Here is a 19,305-nt window from a genome sequence, read left to right as displayed (position 1 = left end):
AGATAGGATGCTTACAAAAGTGTCTAGAAGCACCACACTACATGAATGAAAAGCAATGTTAAAGCGGGAATCAACTATCAAAGAAACAAACATTCAAGTCAATAGTTCTAAGAACAAGTTGTTCAGGCTAAGATCTTGAAACACCTAGTTAGGTACGACTTTTTTCCTTCAGAGGATATACAAGGATGTCTTCTAGTTTTTCTGCCATAAGACTTAGAAATTTTGTATGCCAGAGGAAAAGAAAAAAAAGGCACCAGCATATGATTACCTGCAGCATACTCCAGAGTATACAAGAGTAACACCTACCTTGAATAAAGAACTTTCAAGGACTACATTAACGCTCAGTAAAATGTGTTTGCTGTATATTAACAATGCTAAAAAAATGTGTTAGAGGTAGCTGCAGAGAAGACATTTGGAAGATTCATAGCTTTATCTGAAATGGAAGTGGCCATGATAAAGTCAAAATACATATAAATGCATTTTAACACTTTAAGGAATCTTTCATGACAGTTAAAAATTGTCAAATACCCCAGAGTATTAAAATCAAGCATTTCTATTAAAAATTCAAAACCTGTACTGTTAAGGCCTGGTCAAATACAGGCTTTTAAAGATATTTCAAATAAATTATTCTCTCTTTCATAAAGCTCTTTAGTAATCTTACAATGTAACTACTATCCAATTTTTTACAACAGTCTTGATCAAAGGTTAGCAGGCATGCTACATGGAGAAGACTATGAAATACACACACACTTTGCTGCTCTGTATCAGTGTCTTCCATGGCTACATACTAGAGATCTCTCAGTTTGTTGAATGTGCTGCCCATGGTTGATGGCCCATTCCAGCAGAGGCTTTGATAGCTTTTTGTTCTAGCAGATTATTCTGATTACCATAAGGGTTGTAAGTTACTTTCATATTGAGCCAGCTGCACTAACACCTAGTATGCATTTCCCTTCTCCTGCAAAAATATGCCATCTCCTACCTCCTCAAAAGATAACCACCAAGACGCAGAGAAAATTATATTAAAGAAAGGAAGTCTTTATTTTAACCTGCACTGGATATTTTAATTGGCATTACTTTATCAAAGACTTAATTTTCTGTCTTGGTCCACAAGGCAGAGTACAGAGAGATATTCTTACCTCTCTGCAGACCTGTGAAGAAATCAAGTGGAAATGTATATAAGCTGGGCAGGGTGGGGAAGGCGGGAGAGAGAGGAAGAGGAGAGGGGAGAAGAAAGAGGGGAGAGAAAAGAGGAGAACTGCAGAAACAGTTGGCTTCAATTCCAGTATGCAAATACTTTTCTTCTAGACTGTTCTGTTTTTTCACCAACTTGGATACTTTGAACTACATTTAAAACTAAAGAGAACTTGGAATTGTAGTCACTTTGCATTAAGAATGGAAAAAGCCACCCTTCTGGTGAAGAAAGATTTAATGTTTATTCAGTTTGTAAACTGCTCAAGACTGGCATAATGTAGTCATGACCCGCTCAGAAGAAAAGGGTGAGTGACTCAGACTTGCAAATCCCCAGCGGCATGGACTAAGGTGAGACAACTCTCAAGGCCTGTATACAAACATTCATTAGATTCCCACAGTGATGAACATATGTCTTAAACTGTGTTTTCCGATACTTGGTTAGGTATATAACAAATTATGGCAAGCAGTAAGGTACACCTTGCATTACTTAACAACTCTAAGAGAAAAGAGAAATGGGGGGGAGGGGAAGAGACATAAAGAGATCACCGGTCCCGGTTCCAGCGTTGGTGCAGCCAAGGGGGGGTCTCTGGTTCATAAGAACGCTCTTCTGAGGATTCCCTTGTTACGGAGGCTCACACAAACAAATCCAACAGGTGTTAAAAATCAGATTTATTCTTCAGTAAAAAAAGTTAGTTAAAACTCCAATAACATTAGTAAACCACAGGCTCAATGATGTAGGGGGAATTAGTACTACACAGCCGACTTAAGAATTCTTCAGATTTAAAAATGATGACTCAAAATGCACATATCATTTACCTAAAAGATGAGGGCTCTCAACCTGGAGGAGTTACCTAGGGCGGTGTTCTGACCCAAGGGGAGAGTCTCCAACTGCAGACCTGCTGCTCTGAGGAGGACTGACTCAAAATGTCCTCTGGCAGGGCCCCATTTATAACCTTGTCGAATCTGATCTGTGGTCATTTTAATCCCCATTGGCCAAAAGATCAACACTTCTGTGTACCTGACACGAGTTGGACTGGTCAGTTCAATTTTCAACCTGCGGCCCATAGGGTTTGGGTTTTTTTTCCTCTCCTCCCTGCCCAGAGAAGTTTTGTTCCCTCTCAGGGCAGGTGTACCTGCCACATCCCTCCCCAGTGGCACCTCTCTTCCCCCTTTATGTTCACCTTATCAGTACGACCCGTCCTACTGGCACAGTGGCAGTTTCATTTGAAGTTCTGCCCCTGCCACCCCCAGGGGACATGTAGCATGATTCGGGTTGAGACACGAGCGCTATAGTCACATAGGTTTAGCGTGATCTCTATAATCTTCATTAGCATATGCAAGGGTGTCAACTTTAATATGCATTTCATGGGTAATGAGGCAAAGGTCATTCATCAGACACAATGGCCCCGAAAACAGAGTGCTAACAAGCTTCACAAGTTGCACCAGAGCAGAACCGTCCTGTCTCCACCGGGCTTCCTCCTCCAGCCCCATCCCGTGCTATTCCTCCCGCATGGGTCAAGTGTCAGCCTTATCAGTTCATTGAGCACAAGGCCTGCGTTATCCAGACTCCACATTATCCAGCCCGTGACTATGGTTTCATTCCAGGGTACTTGCCAGTGTTTGAGATGTTTCTTGGAAAGGCTTGGAGGGCCTCTGCCCCCCTCCCCCCTTCTCTTTACCAAGTTTTGTCTCTCCCCATTGTTGATGCTTCCCTCAAGCTGCTTCTCAATCTTTATTTCGAGAATTTACAAGTCTCTCCTACAACACCCCGTGGCTCAAACACTCCAAGTTCTTCTTCGACCATTGTGATCCTGTGGTGGTGCATTTCTTCCTCCTCTCTGGGCTGATCTCCAGACTCAGGAAGTCTCACTAGGCCTTAGCATAAGTGTAATGAGTTGGGCGGTTAAGCATCCCTTGACCATACCAGGAACTCTTGCATGGCTAAGACAGGGAGCTACACTGACCGTACCAAGGACTCCTGTTGCCGAGCGGAGGCTAGGGACAGGAGTAGAGATAATTAGTCATTTCCTGACAACCTTGGGACATATCTCAGTCCTCTCCTGACAGCCTTGGAGCATCCCGTATCTGAATCTTAAGCCATTTTCTGGCAGCCTTGGAGCCTTCCTTATCTGCATCGTAACTCATGTGAAACAGTACCAGCACTACTGGAATCCCAATAATTTGCTGATGACTAAAGCCAATCACCTCCTGAACCTATCAACAGCAGTAATAAGTGCAAGGTTTTGAGCTCTCCTGGACTGCAGTGGGCTGTGACCAGCATCTCCCTCTGAGCGGGACGCCTCTCAGAGCACACAAACTTTTCAGTTTGTGAAGATCGGAGGTCTGTCGCCGAAAACCAACAAGACTTGGGCTGATACTCTTCACTCCTCGAGGCTCAACCCTTTGCCTGTTGAGAAAGATGCCAAAGCATTTGATGTGAATATTTTCACTGAACTCGAGGGGAATTTTTAACAGGTATACCTCTTTTACATGCTTATGTATATCTCTTAGTGTCTTTGTGCTTGTGTGTGTGTACTAACCTGAATATTCTATAGCAAGTATATTACAAATATTGCTTTTCAAATCTATACTTAAATTACTGTCATGAACATCATTCAACTGTGAATGGATCTCAGGCTGCTATTATACTCATATTACCTTTGGATATAAACTGCTAACCTAGTCTGAGACTAGGATTTGATCCACCTGCACCTATACTCCGACAGCAGTTTAGAAAGCAAGGAGGTCTCCTCTGAACCTCATGACTCAATGGGAGGAATTTCCTTACCCTTTTGTATCCCTTTTATTAGTCATAAACCGTTGACCAAGTCTGAGACTAGGAGTCGATCCAGCTGCACCTAGACTCTGATAGGAGTTTAGAAAGCAAGGGGGTCTTCTCTGAACCTTGTGACTCAACAGGAGGGTCTCCCTAACTTTTTACATTCCCGATCCCTGTATAAATCATGGGAAATCAATTCTAACTTGATTTTCCTTTGTATGTTTCTCTTTTACCCTATTGCATCTTTGGTTTCTGTATACATAATTTTAGTTTGATTCTAACTTAATTTTCCTCTGTACGTTTCATCCATGTATTAAGTAATAGAGTGAACCTTGCCATCAAATTCTGTCAAGTTGTGCTTTTATAAATTCCAATTAAATCATTTTTGCTAATACCCTTGAAGGTGATTCTTTAAGCGATCCAAACCACTCCATTTCACAACAGATCTGTACATAGCGAACAGGTACAGAGGAAAGAGAATACAGAAGGCAAGAAACCATACATCTAACTGCTGCAAGGCCTAGCATTAAAAACAAGAATCCACACAATACCATAAGACCAATATTTACAAGCCATCTTCCCCACCCCATGAGTCCAAGAGGCTTCAACATTGATGCAATCCATGATCTGGGGCTAAGCCCATCAAATCAATCTGCTGGCTGCATTGCTTGAAATAGTTCTCCAGTCTTGTCGGCGACCTCCTTCATCTTTGCGCGTGCTTCCTCTATAGTGGTGGAGGCATTGTAGATGGTGATACAACATTCCCCTTTTGTCAAATTTAACATTCCACATACTCCATGTTCTTTCAACAGTAGCATATCTAAGGCTAATCGATTTTGCAGGGTCATCTTTGACACATGTTGGACTTGTACATTCATTTCCCCAAAAGCATACCTTGTCCAATTACTTAGGACATGTACTTGCCAAGTCAAATTATCTAGGGCATATCGATGTTTGTCAATAACCTCACTTGGTGCAAAAAATGCCTCCATTTTTAACGCAAACGTTTGTCCAAATGTATAGTAATCAGGTATTTGTATTCCTGCAATCCCTTCCCTTACATCTGCCGGGCTATCAAGATCTCTCTGTATCCTGTTGCGGCGAGGTGTAAAATGAAACACTCTAGATGGACACATGGAGGGGAAGCCAACAGAACACTGCAATCCAGCCATTTCATACATATTTAACTGGGAATACAATTTCCCATCTGAACACGCCCACACCATCCCTCGCGGGGCTGAATATCTTGACTGGAAGCAATCAAATGGGTCGTCTCGAGGTACCTCCTGTTGCTTTCCATCTGGACTCCAGACCTTCCGATGATCTGGTCCATGCGTGACTGGAATGCCACAGGAGAGTGCTATTTTGGGATCTTTAAAGGAGCCATTACACCGATCATCCTGATTCCGATAACCGTAGTTGGGGTAACCCCAACAGGTACACATGTCTCGAATAAATGTTCTCAATTCTGGAATATACCAAGTTTCTAATGGGTCACCTGCTCCAGTAGAACAGTTTAATATTCGGGAACAATTCAACAAGGACCCATTATGGTCTGGAGCAGTGCTCCTATGTTTTCGTCTGTTCCAACATAGGGTTTCCCCAGTGGGGAGCTCAACTTGGCTATACATACAACCTTGAACCCCAGCCTCCCACTCAATCTTTGTCCCATCAGGGAGGTTAGAAACAGAAGACAAAGGATGGTTGGGGTTAAATAGTCGTTTCAGAGACCAGGCCCATTCATATCTACTACGGTCAACAAGATCAGTTTCCCCAGGTTTGTCAGGGATGTGTATACACCAATCCGTGTCCCAATGCACGTTATACTCGTGTTCAAAGTAACCACCTTCAGAGGGGGAATCCCACCATGGTACTATGGTACAAGGAACAGGAACAGAGGTGACATTCTTTAGTTCCATACTAGCATTATTGGTTAAGGACCAATAACAAGTTTGGTTCCATAAATCTTCCCAAGTAGAATTGCTCGGGAGTTGATACAAAGCCCTCGGGTGTTCAATCCACGTCCCATTACTCTTCCATGGTTGGCCCTCCTTCTGGTCAAGAAAAGGGGACTCAATTATTCCCCATGTGGCGTTTCCCTCTGTTTGGTTAAGACTGTTTAACTCATTTTTCAATATTTTTGTAAGATTTAGACTAATCATTGTAAATTTGAACCCTTCTGATGCAGAACTGGGGAGGGCGATACATACCCCCTGGTCCGTATGGTTCCAAATATGCATAAACCCTTGTATCAACTCCCATGCCAAGTTGGGTTGGTTATTCAAATTTCCAGTTGACTGAGACAGGATTATATATTCACAAAGTAAGAATACAAATTTCTCCCACACCATCTTTCCTTAGTAAAGAACAAAAACAGGCCTAATAAAATCAGGCAAACAATGCAAGGAATAACCCACTCAACAATCGAAAACTTAAGTCCCACGACGGTTGTTTATAATCTGTAAAACATACATAAAACAGAAAATAATTAAAAAGATGGGATGATCCATCTAGTGTGGATCCGATGGTCCTTCCCATGAGCATCAGTGGCTGTCCACACATATAAGTTGACAGGAGTTTTCAGGGTTAGGGGTACTGTTCCAATAGTGCACAAATTCACTAGAACGGGTTGCCCAGCGCAGTGAAGGGGATTCACAGGATCTTTGGCTTTCTTCTCCCCGCGAAGTACAGACTGAGCCCTGGGACAGAAGGCTGTGAGCCATGGGCAACCATTGATTCCCCACCAGCTGTTTACTCTTCTTACTGTGTCTGGCACCTGTTGTGGCTATCCCGGTTCATGGAGTTTTAGGGCCCACTTTAGAACGCTGTTGGTATGCTCCACAATCCCATTTGCTTGGTGGTAGCATGGGGTATGGAAAACCCACTAGATTACTTTGTCCCAAGCCTACTCCTGAAACACCCCAGCAGTAAAGTGGCTTCCATTATCTGATTGGATCGATTTGGGTTTAGGCGAGCAGCTAAACCATTGTTTTAACCCCTTCACCATACTTTCCCTTGTTGCTCAAGATACAGCTTCTGCTTGGGTTAGGCCTGACACTATTTCAACTCCCACCAATACATAGCGTTTTCCCTCAGAAACCCAGAAAGCAACAATATAACCCACCTGCCAGGTGTCCCACAGTCCCTTATTGTCCCTTAGGTGTAGGAGTTGGTCCTTAAGAGGGTTATGTTCTCCTAGCCCAGTATGGCATAGACCATGCACTGAAATAATGGTATTGTACAACTTTCTGGTTACAGACCATACCCTACTTACTGCCTCTTTGAACAAATCTTTGCTCCCTGAGTGGCCTCGTTTTACATGCAACCATTCCAATAAGTGTTCCCATTTTTCCTCTTCACCCTCTACAGTCAACCTTGCTAAATGGGTCAGCGAATCCAACTGATCATTCAAAAGGTAAGCTGGATGGTCTCCTGTCTGGTGCGCAGCAACCCATCCTACTAAAAAGGATTTCAATTTGGCTATGTTCAGGATTTCCAATTTGCTCTTGCAAGGACTTGACTGTTTTGGTAACATCACATTCCTCGGCCAATTGATCCTGTAGAACTTCTACCTGATCTTGCAAGGATCTGATTGTCTCCCCTTCTGCTTGCCCAGTCAAGTCTCTATCCTTTTGGGCTGCAGTCAGTGCTGCCCCTAATACTGCACACACTATAACTTTTCCTTTACCTGACCACAACCCTTGCTCCTTCACAAGGTTAGTGATACAACTTGCCACTACTTCTGGATTATGACAATTATCGTGGGTCCAGACCACTCCCAGTGGAGTAGGACACGCCTCATACTCCTTCAATTTCTCAAGAATCAGGGAGCAATCAAGCACCGACATTTCCCAGGCAGTCGTGGCTTGCTAACACTTGAACCTCTCCCAGCTTATAGCTGAGAGGTCACTTCCCTGTTCTCCCTGTCCATGTTCGTCAGATGGAGAATCGGCATCCCTTAGAACCTTCCAACACAGAGGGGGTCCTGTCCATGACGCCAATTTAATGTCACGACCCAATCAGAAGAGGAGGGTGAGTGACTCGGATTCGCAAATCCCCAGCAGTGTGGTCCGTACACAAACATTTATTAGATTCCCACAGTGATTAATATATGTCTTAAGCTAGTTTTTCCAATACTTGGTTAGGTATATAACAAATTATGGCAAGCAGTAAGGTATGCATTGTGTTACTTAACAACTCTAAGAGAAAAGAGAAGGGGGGGGGGGGGGGGCGGGGGGGAGAAAGAGATCACTGGTCCTGGTTCCCATGTTGGTCCAGCCAATGGGGGGTCTCTGGTTCATAAGAGTGCTCTTCTGAGGATTCCCTCCCCAGTGGCACCTCTCTTCCCCCTTTATGTTCACCTTATCAGTACGACCCGTCCTACTGGCACAGTGGCAGTTTCATTTGAAGTTCTGCCCCTGCCACCCCCAGGTGACATGTAGCATGATTCAGATTGAGACACAAGCACTATAGTCACATAAGTTTAGCGTGATCTCTATAATCTTCATTAGCATATGCAAGGGTGTCAACTTTAATATGCATTTCATGGGTAATGAGGCAAAGGTCATTCATCAGACACAATGGCCCCGAAAACAGAGTGCTAACAAGCTTCACAAGTTGCACCAGAGCAGAACCGTCCTGTCTCCACCGGGCTTCCTCCTCCAGCCCCATCCCGTGCTATTCCTCCCGCATGGGTCAAGTGTCAGCCTTATCAGTTCATTGAGCACAAGGCCTGCGTTATCCAGACTCCACATTATCCAGCCCGTGACTATGGTTTCATTTCAGGGTACTTGTCAGTGTTTGAGACGTTTCTTGGAAAGGCTTGGAGGGCCTCTGCCCCCCTCCCCCCTTCTCTTTACCAAGTTTTGTCTCTCCCCATTGTTGATGCTTCCCTCAAGCTGCTTCTCTCAATCTTTGTTTCGTCTCCTACAAATGTCTTTATCTGTTTCCATTATCTTTATAGGTGTTAGTATTATCCCTCTACGTCAAGAGCAATAAAAAGGCCTCTGAAACAATAACAAAAAATCCTTTTAAAGTATATAAATGCTACACCAAAAAGCTTCTCAATAAGATGAAAGAAATGTGAAGGTTTGAGGAGACTGAAGAGTTGCAAGGTTTTGGGTTGGGGTTTCTGACTTTGTTGGTTTTGTTTTGTTTAACTACTACCAGTCTTGCAATCCCCAAACTGGTTCCTTCCTCCCAGATGCTTTCACTCCTGAGATGCCCTCATATTTTCTCAGTTAGATCTCTACTAGAAATCAAGGGGAGGGTTATTTTTTTAAAAAATGTGGAAATAGAGTGAGTTGTTAGAAAGGCTTTCAGTTCTTGGAGCAGCTTCATGTTGAGAAGTTAAAGGTCAATGAAACAATAAGAATACCAATACTCAGTTGCTGTCTTCTACTGACACTTCATTTTGAGACAGATAATGCAATTCACTCCCCTAAGGAAAGATACCAGAGTGGAATCTCTTTGAGCTCTTGCACAGTGAATAAAACATGAAAAAAAAATCTACATGAATCTAAATGGTGTATCAGGCTAGCACAGCCAAGATATTCAAGTTTCTATAACCCAAATAAAACAAAGATATAATCATGTGCAGGCATCTCTGATATACTAGACTGCATGACAACGTACCCAGTTGGAGCTGCATTCACTTGGGACAGGTGAAGTTAAGAGGGGAAAAAAAAGAAAAGAGAAAAAAATGCAAGAAAAAAAAGAACCTCAGCTTCAGCAGAAATAATGCAGTTTTAATGGACCATGGAATATCAGGTACCCACTAAGAAGATGACCTTTTCTCCAGTGCTGAAATAACAAAGCCATAGAACACAAATGGTGATAAACCAACTTCAACTCTACGAAATCAATTTATGTGAGAATAAAAGAACAAAAGACATGACCTTTTCTTTACTATTAAATAAACCAAATCCATTCTACTGAAGTCTTCTTTTTGAACATAATTTATTGCCTGACCTTTTTTTATTCCACTGCAGGATGCAAAGTGATTGGGCCAGCATTTAAGCTCTTTTCTTCTTCCTAAATCAGAGTTTTGTGCCACCATAGAGGGGAAAACATGCACACCTTTCCTAACCTCAACACAGGAGCTTCTGTAGGTACCGTCAGAGATCTGTAGCATCTCCCTCAAAGCTGAGTCAAAGACCACACAGGCTAGCAAGCCACAAAGGCTAGTGCTGAAATAAGAATGGGTATTTGGGCTAGGGGCCAAGAGGCCAAAAGCAGGGAAGGCTGGGATATGACTGGCCATCCAAACCAGCCCTGTATCTCCTCAGGGTCCTAAAACACACAAGTATCAGTTCACGGCCTGTACAATGAAGATCATTAAAAGTAAAGTATGTTTATGGGATATTATATCTCTTATGTCAACATTGAGATACTGGACCTAATACTGATACCATTTTGTATGCTATTCTCAAAGAATCAGAAGCACAAAGTATATTTCCTGAAATTATCCTTTTCTGTGGTATTACCACAAGATGAGGTCTTGATCACTTATTGGATTCTCTATACAAAAGTGTTTTATAAACAGCATGAAATAAAAATATAATGTAAATTAATAATAATTACATAATTAATGTAATGATAGTCTAAGCATCATTTTACCTGTAATTTTTCTCTTGTGGGGACACTGCGTAAGTAATGTTCAACAGATGGATGTTGCTGACAGGGATAACTGCAAAATAGGTTTATTCATTGAAAATAGAAATGTGTTATTATTTCCAATCCTTTTAATCCCAAGAGCCATCTGTGGGCAAGATATTTTATTCAATGTAGGAAAAGACATATGCATATGCACAAATACATAAAAATTTATGCATTAATTCATTAAGCTGCTATCCACCACTCTGCTAAACCGTTGTCAATAAGGTACTGCTTATGCACCATCCTCACAGTTTAACAGGGTAGACTTATAGTCAAAGTAATCCTGACTGACTAGAAATCAAGAATAATTTTCTGAGAGAGAGTCAAATCACTTTATTATGAGATCTACACGCAGAGAAATAACTCCCTCGCTTCTGGAAGGGGATTAGTTATTACAATCAGTATCACCATTTTCATCTCAGTTTGGGTTTCCATCCTCCTGTTTTCTTTTTTATCACTGAAAAATTGCCAGTGACATGAAACAGAACCCATCCGATGGCTCCTAGGGGCAGTAGAGCAGTTATGCACAACAAAATAATACTCTTGGAAAAGATGACCAAGAACTCTTTGAGATTAGGGAAAGTGGGCAGGAGAATAGCAGGAATTAGAATTGTATCTCCTAGCTATAAAATAAGAGTGCTCAAAACCCAGAATCTGAAACTATATGTCCCCATGCAGTATGGAACAGTCTTTTGCCAAAAAAATGTAGAGAAGGTGGAGGGAATAAATACTGGGATTTATTTAATACTGGTATTTATATAAATACAGATGAAGGATAAAAAGCATTAGTGAGCAAAGATGCACAAGAGGGCCTGTGACACTGCTAATTTCAGGGTCCACCTATCTATTGCTTCTAATAGCTGTGAGACCCCTGAACAAAAGTCGCAAGGTACCATGAAAGGGTACGTTTACTGATAAAGCAGTCTTTTTTCAATAAAGAAGAAAAAGGTTGCCATGGCAACTCTGAATGAATTCAGCACTTCACCTGCCCATAAAGTCTATCTGCAAGGGCTGTCTTGAAAGTTGAGGGTTTGCCTGCTTCTTGCTAGGGTTCCCTGAAAATTATATGAAGGTTTTACAAATAAGGATTGTACAGGAAATGGATGGTACTTTTGTATCCACCAGATCAAAGACTGTCAAAGGTACAATTATCTATGTAAAAAGAAAGCAATGTATTTTTCTGGACCTAAGTTTTCAAATGGCTGTAGAGACTGGAAAATCTGATGCATGCAGGGGACAAGTAAGGCCTGGCAGTTTTCTGTGAGAAGACAGGCCAGGCCAGAGGTCTCTACTTTTTTGCTAATGAAGCCTTATGTTTGGATCTCCTGATCTACTAGACTAGTTTCCTTCTTTATAGAATAAGGGAAAAGCAAAGAACTAAATATTAGAATCAAAGGTGTTGGAAGAACATGAGTTATTTAGAGGAGATGACAAGCATGAGAAAAAAGGAAATGCAAGAACAATTACAGAGTATGCAGAAACACAGGTTAAAATGTTAGAAAGAAATAAAATTCAATTCAGCTTCTTGTCAAAGCATAACAGAGAATATAAGGTCCACTCAGAGCAGCATAAGCATGTCTCTAAAGGTAAAATTTAAAACTTTCTGTTATATATGCACTGCCCCAGGTCTCTCACCTCTGTAAATTTTGTGAAATTCTGGTGTGTCAACAGGCTCTGGCAGATGATCAAAACTTGGATTTGGTAAACCACTTCAAATAAAAGAAAAAAAAAAATTAGCACAATGTTTACTGAAGACAAAGCAAGGCCACACGGAAGCAAGTAAAAGTTGCTTAGTAGCCCAGGTCTGAAGTATCATCTTGAGCAGCTCAACAAAACAAAGAAGTCCTTTCAAGTGACATGGACCAGAACCTGGACATTCCAATTAAAGAGCTAAAATGTTCAACAAACTTTTGATGACTTCCACAGACATACAGCCCTTTTGTAGACATAACCCACTCCTACAGGAAGGTCACGGACTAAAGGTTAAATAAATACCTTTGCTTCCTGCCACTTGGGGAACCTTCAAACAGTTTGGCAGATCTGTTTTAACAAAATCAGCTTCCACAGAAATACATGAAAAGAATACAGCACTTGGCTAATTTCTAAATGAAGAGCTTGAAACGTGCAGTGACATAAGACACCTCTTTCTTATATAATACCAACATTTTGGGGGAACTACCTAGAGGACAATTCACAAAGGCTAACTTCAGTCAAGATGTGCCAGATTCCTTCTGCATCTCAGAAGAAACCACTGGAGACAAGCTTCCCCATATCAGCCCTCATAAATATCTCTGTAAAACTTTAAAGTGAGAATTAACACACACCTATATTTAAATAAGTGCAAATAATATTTTGTGTAAGTTGAAGCCACAGTCCTACCATGAAAAAAAATCAATTTAAGTAAGTAATATTTATTTTCTTAAATTATTTGTGGAAATAAACTATAATGAGGTGGATTCATCTGTACTGCGCCTCTGTTACTCTTCAAGGCTAGCAGTTCTAATATGCCGGACTACACACCAACTTTTAGCATTGCCAAACCAAACAGGTTAGAACCAGACAGACTAGTATGGGGCCTGAATTTTCAAACAAGAAAGTAAATTACATGAGAAACTTGCATTTGCCACAAAAGCAATCTACAGAAAAAGCAGAGAATCAAAATCAATCAAAATCAAAAAGCTTCATTAAAATTCACAAAAAGATTGACATGAGATATAGCTGGTCTTGTCTGAGGACAGGGGGGTGAACATGGCAACTATGACATTCCATTCCAGTCCTGTTTTCTATTAATTTCCATTAATCTTTCTCCTTTTCAGACACTCATTTATACATCTGAGTCTATGCCAGGCTTAGGATTTTTTTTCTTCTAATACAGGTGTCAACACATCACATTTTTGTTTACTCAGTCATCTTCAGCAAGTATTGTCTTGAAAGCAAGAATGTGGGTTTGCAAAGAATGTCTTTCAGTCAACAGCTGGTAACAGCAGCATAGCACAGCAGAGAAAACCTCACCTCAGAGAGTAGTAACTTGGCACCAAAACAGTAGATGTTACTGCTTAACAGAGCTGTATTTTTAACCAAGTAGATAAAACTTATCCATATCACAATTTCAATATATAAAATGGGATGTCTTTTCAAAATAGCGTATTACAACGCACAGCTTGGTATTAACGCAGAAACTCACAGTCAGTTTGTCTCTAATAGCCACAATGGACTGCCAACTCACCTATGTTTTGATACTAATTACCTTTCACACAATGCAGAGGCATAGAAATTAACATTCTTCAAAACTAGAATATAATTCTCTTCCCAGCAACGAAAGAAGTAACACAGGTACAAGTAACACAGGATCTACATGCAAAGTCAAGATTCACACCATGGAACACATTAAATGCTGTCAAATATATTTTAAAGAAACACTTTATAAATTTATTAACTTCCAAAGATTATATTGTCTTAATGTAGTCAGTGAAAGTAGTTTCTTTGATATGGAATCAATAAGAATTAAAGCCTCTGTAGATACAAGGAAAAGCAATTGCATAAAATTCCGCACGTTTAGAACATAGTTTCACAAGTTACAGACATGGAAGATATCAGAAAAGAACCTGACTTATTCAGCATCTCTGAAAAAAATTCTGTCATCCAATTCTCCAAACTGTTCAACATCTCTAGTGAAGAGAAGAAAATAGCAGAAATACAACTACTTCAATGGCATAAGCAGGTTTTCAGAAAAACACAAACAATTCATAAATCTTGCAACCTTAAAACTAAGTTAAATTAGGGATCCAAACCAGGTTGATTTATCAGAGCTCTTCACCAGCTTTTACTAACATGAGAAAAAAAACCCAAACAAATAGAAATATTCAGAGCATGTTTATCTGATTTCTCCTGTTTCGCCAAGTCCCATAGATACCTGCTCCCCACAGGTCAGAAGTGAAAATCATGTAAATTTTGCTCCTCTTAAAACAACAACAACAACAACAAAAAAAACCACAAAAACCTTATAAACCAGTATCAGTATCAAGATTTGATATGCACATTGTTATACTACAGTCCTTCTATCATATCTAAAATAATAATGCTAAAAATGTGTATTTATAAAGATACTTTCTTCAGACAGAACAATTACTGTTTGTATATGCTTTTAAGCAGAATGAAAAGAACTACAATCCACACATTTCTGTCTTTCACAAATACGACCTTAAGCCAATGCATTCAAGCATAGCATGCTTTTTGATTATAAACGTGTCAAGATAACCCAAACAACACTGTGGTAGCAATACACTACCTATTGTAATGCCATCAAACATGACATTTATTTGAAGACGACAAAAAAACTAACACACACATAGCAAAAAACATTTTTATCTCACCCAGAATATGCATTCATCATAAAATATGTTAGAATTAGTATACAGAACTCAAAGACAGTTGACACCTCCCAGATGAATTTAAATGCCGGTTCTCAGGATAACTCATATTCCAGTTTGTTCTTCCCTCCAACACAGTAATTTAAACAACAATGCATTAAGCACTGATATTCCTGAAAAGTCTTATAAAAAAAACTTACACAATTACAGTAGAGTCATTCTCTCACAAAAAAAACCTCTGAACTTGAAGTCAAACCAGACAGTACTTAAGAGGAACATACAAAGTTTATACTTGGTATTACCTTTAGATTGGACAATCAAGTTCATATAATAAGCAGGGTAATAGTTCCACCAAAAATTCTTCAATCTGGTATAAATATGAATGTTACTTTTTTTAGGCTCATATTTTAATTTCTTTGCACTACCTATAAATGTTAAGAAAGCGATGGGTTAGCTATTTCTGTATCAGTAGGACTCTTCTACTGATGGGCCAACTTTTAGATATTTTATAGAATGATAAAGAATGCAGAATGCAGCTGTGAATATTCAAGCCCAAAGATATGAAAAACAATTAATCCTTTCTCACATTTATATAGTTATTACCAAGAGTCTGCCTAAACCCAGGAAACTATGGCCAAGAAATCAGTAATTTTTAAGCACCTACTTTAATTATAAACAGCCCTTTGAGATTCCAAAAGAACACTCTTTTCTTTAATTAATACACTTTGGATACTATCTATAGCCAGTTAAATTGTGAGAGGACTGGAGAAAAACTCAAAAATTTTACCAGAAAGGTGCCCTAAGTGACAGAATGACAGACAGGTAGGTTTATTGTGATGGGAAACATATGGGGACCTTTGATTCAATACCCCAAGCTACTAAGCCCAGCAGGACAGACATGACTTTGTCCCAGTCATTTAGACAGAACTCACCCCAGAAAAACTTTCTTATTAGGCCCCCAGGTCTGGCAAGGCTTCCTAGTGGTAGCTCCTGTCTGTTTCCATCAGAGGGTTTTGCTAGCTGGTACTCTGTTAAAGAATTAGAACTGTATTAAGCGATCAGTTTCAAGACAATATTCCTATAAAAGGACAATACTACCTAAACACAGATTCACTCTGCACACAGAGTGGCACTGAAAGTGCTTCTTACTGGATAGAACAGCAATGAACCGCATCAGCTTCCTGTAAGTGCTAGAAGTGGGCAGACAGTAACAGAATAAGGGGATATAACCACATTAGATCTTTTTTACAGAAAGAAGAAATGGCATAAAAAGACATGTAAGTGTTTGATCCTTAAACCCTGTGAGAGACTGCAGCTCCAGTTTACTTTTAACAGGAAAAAAGGATTCCCGACATTTCCTGCAAAACACTGAGCATCTTCTTATGCATACACTCAGGACTAATATGCAGAACAGTCTAAGTACTGAATATTTTTTCATTCACAGAAGTTGAGGTCTTTCTCACCATAACTCCTCTAGCAGGAATATGGCACCCAGAGAGACTGAACATTAGGAAGCTGTAAACCAGAGGAGTCTGTGAGGCTTACAGAAAGTCATTTAATTGGATTAGTGTAACATCAGTCTTTGTTAAAACACGACCGAGTGTAGTATGTGAATATCTTTCACATGTGCCAGTCACTTAACCATGAGAAGCTAAGCTGAATTAAACTAGACATAAATCCAGGCAAAGTGCATATACTAACTTCCTCATGCAGGCCAGCTTTCCATTACAGTTCTGACTTTGCCTCCTAGCATCTGAGCTGTGAACAGAAGAGACTCATGTGTGTTCTGAAGTCCACTGTATCTTCCAGTCAAACCCAGCCAGATTTAATATTTCCAGTATTCCTAACCTTAATGTAAATGCAAGAAGAAAAGTGATTTAACATTTATTTTAAAATTTACTCTTAAACCTCTCTTCATATAGTGAAACTTAAAAAAAAAAAAAACCTTTACAGTTTCTGTAGTGAATATCTTTAACCTAATGTTATTTCAGTTCACCAAACTTCTGTCTTGTTTCATTAACACCTTCTGAGGTGCTTCTGTGGAGTTTACTTCAAAATGAACCATAATTCTGATTTGCTAATAGAAAAAACTCTAACTTCAAAAGATGTCTTCACTTTTCTAATGACATCTGGCAGAACTCTGGAGATGTTGTTCTATTAACTTCTAACTACAGGTAAGGATTAAATTTACTCCAAGTAAGCACGGTACAACATAGCATGTCATGTGTCACATCACACAGAACAATCAAACTCCAATACAAATGCAATGAGAGCACTGCCATATTAGACTTAAGAAAAAGTGCTCTAGTTCATCATTTAGCTGACTTGTACATATTTAATCTTTACTCATAAGTAGATTTCTCCACACTACTAATCATTGTCCCTCAATATCCTCCAATTCCTTTGGGAAAAGAACGTAAGAAAAGCTGTCTAACTGAGGCAGAGGAGAAGGAGCCTGACCTATTACCACACAGTGAATGACACTAAGAGTCCATTATCTGTTCAAGAGTGAGCCTTAAATATTTCACCTCCCTCTACCTATGTTTTTATTTCCTTCCCTTACTCTTGGTGAGTCTATAATAAATTATTCTTTCTTTTCTGTGTGCCCAGTGACTAGTAACTTTAGGTCCAAGCAAATAGTAATTTAAGTTAAATGAGACAAAGATCCAATTTCTTCGCTCCATTATTTTAATCCAATGAAGTACTAAAATAGATTCAAAGTAGCTATTAACTGTAATTTATGAGTGCCTAGATTTAAGCATTCATATTTTTCCAGAAAATTACTGTATTGCCTCTCACTGCAATAATTTGTCTGAAAAGAAATCAACCACCAATCCCAACATTTTTTGGTTTTGACTGTACTAGTGAAAGCTCAGAGCTCCTACATAGTCAGAAGAGGAAGCTAGACCACAAAACATACAGGGCTCCTGAAAAACAAACTAGAGTCAAATCTGACCTATCAATGGGGGGTTTAGTCAGTTTATGTATGAATGATGCCCAGATGCAGACACCTAGGGCTTTCCCCCCCCGCACAGAATTAACTGAGATCAAAAGGTTTGATTATTTATGCGAAACCATACCAAAGACTACATTATTTCCATGGACAGATTAGATCTGGAAGCAGTTCAGCTATTTTCACTCAGTTTGTAATAGTAAATATTGCCAGACTTAACCCTGCTGTAACTCTAAAATAAGCAGAGGGAGCTTCATTAATCCTGCACTAAATGCCTACACCTGGGATGTGCTGCAGCACCACCTAAATGAAATCAAGTTCATCAGTGTAAAATCCATTTTCAATACTAACACAGTACAAAATGTCCTCCCCCCTTCAGTGTCCTCAATAAAAAGCATCCCTTCTAGTGATCAGCACAAGAGATACCACATTTCTAAATTTTCCTTTCAGAAGCAAATATTTTACAAAAGTTCATGTCTCTGGCTACTTCCTTTCTCTCAGCAGTTCTCTGAAGAGCAAAAAGGCAGATACTACCACCAGCCCCTTTACTCTCAAACTTCAGGCCACCAGCACAAGGTAACTTCACAGGGTAACTCAATAAACCAGTACCAGTGAGAAGGAGGGACAGGGGTGCACTGGCTGTGTGGGGGCCAAACCCAGCCCAGGTAACAGCTCGGCTGGGTTACTGCCTTTGTCCGAGGGAGGCACAAAACTGCTTAAAATTCTAACGCCCTAACGCTGAATGTTACCACCTGGACTCATAATAAAAGGCTAGCTGCACCTCATTTTTCTTTCATTACTACTACGTCTAAATATTACAAGAAAGTAACGAGTGAATAATGTTCATTTCCTCCTAGAAAAAAGTCACAAGTTTTTGGGCAAGGCACGCAGCATGTCCTTCGCTGACTGAATCGAGTGGTCCTGACAAGTCAATACTCGTGTGGACTCCGGTCCGTTCTGTGTTTCAGCGACGGCACCCAAGCCATCGCCACCACAGCTGAGGTGCGGTGAAAAGGGGGGTGATAATCAAGCACCGGTCTAACTTTTTTTTTTTCTGTCAAACACTGCAAATATCGCTACGAGAAAACAGCTCGTACCCCTGGGGAGCCACCCGCAGAAGGCCCGAGCCTTTGCCCTGGGGAAGGCGGCCGGCGCGGGGGTGAAGGGGGGTGGGGGAGGCGGCGCCCCTCACCTGTACCGGTCGCCGATGTCCGGGCCGCCCCGCTTGAGTTTTGTCTGAGGGCCTGCCCTTCTCCCGCCGCGGACAGAGGGAGCGGGGGCCGGGCTGCGGCCACCGGCGCCCGCCAGGGGGCGGCCGCAACCGCCGCCGCCGCAGGTCGGCGCTGCCGCCCCAA

General features: G+C 40.7%; 1 protein-coding gene across 8 annotated transcripts in view; it reads right to left on the bottom strand.

Moving 5' to 3' along the window:
* The window catches only part of LOC142035241 (uncharacterized), a 57,496-nt gene extending 38,192 nt beyond the window's left edge, over positions 1 to 19,304 (bottom strand). For 2 of the 8 annotated variants that reach the window (XR_012651839.1, XR_012651838.1), the window contains exons 1-2: positions 19,143 to 19,304; positions 15,930 to 16,025 (exon numbers count right to left, since the gene is read on the bottom strand). Coding sequence is in view for 4 of the 8 variants with exons in the window: in XM_075037135.1 (XP_074893236.1) it covers positions 4,618 to 6,321 (1,704 nt within the window). In the remaining 4 variants the exon portion in view is untranslated. Of the gene's footprint in view, positions 1 to 1,150; positions 6,430 to 7,094; positions 8,111 to 10,588; positions 10,659 to 12,262; positions 12,337 to 15,929; positions 16,026 to 19,142 lie in introns of those variants that run through there. The other 6 variants (XM_075037135.1, XR_012651836.1, XR_012651837.1 and 3 more) reach the window with 6 other exon arrangements.
* Position 19,305: the final 1 nt, after the last annotated feature.

Source organism: Buteo buteo, chromosome 10, assembly GCF_964188355.1.
Source record: "Buteo buteo chromosome 10, bButBut1.hap1.1, whole genome shotgun sequence".
Classification (NCBI taxonomy): domain Eukaryota; kingdom Metazoa; phylum Chordata; class Aves; order Accipitriformes; family Accipitridae; genus Buteo; species Buteo buteo.
The sequence above is the reverse complement of the archived record's forward strand: the minus strand, read 5'-3'. Positions and strand labels throughout refer to the sequence as shown.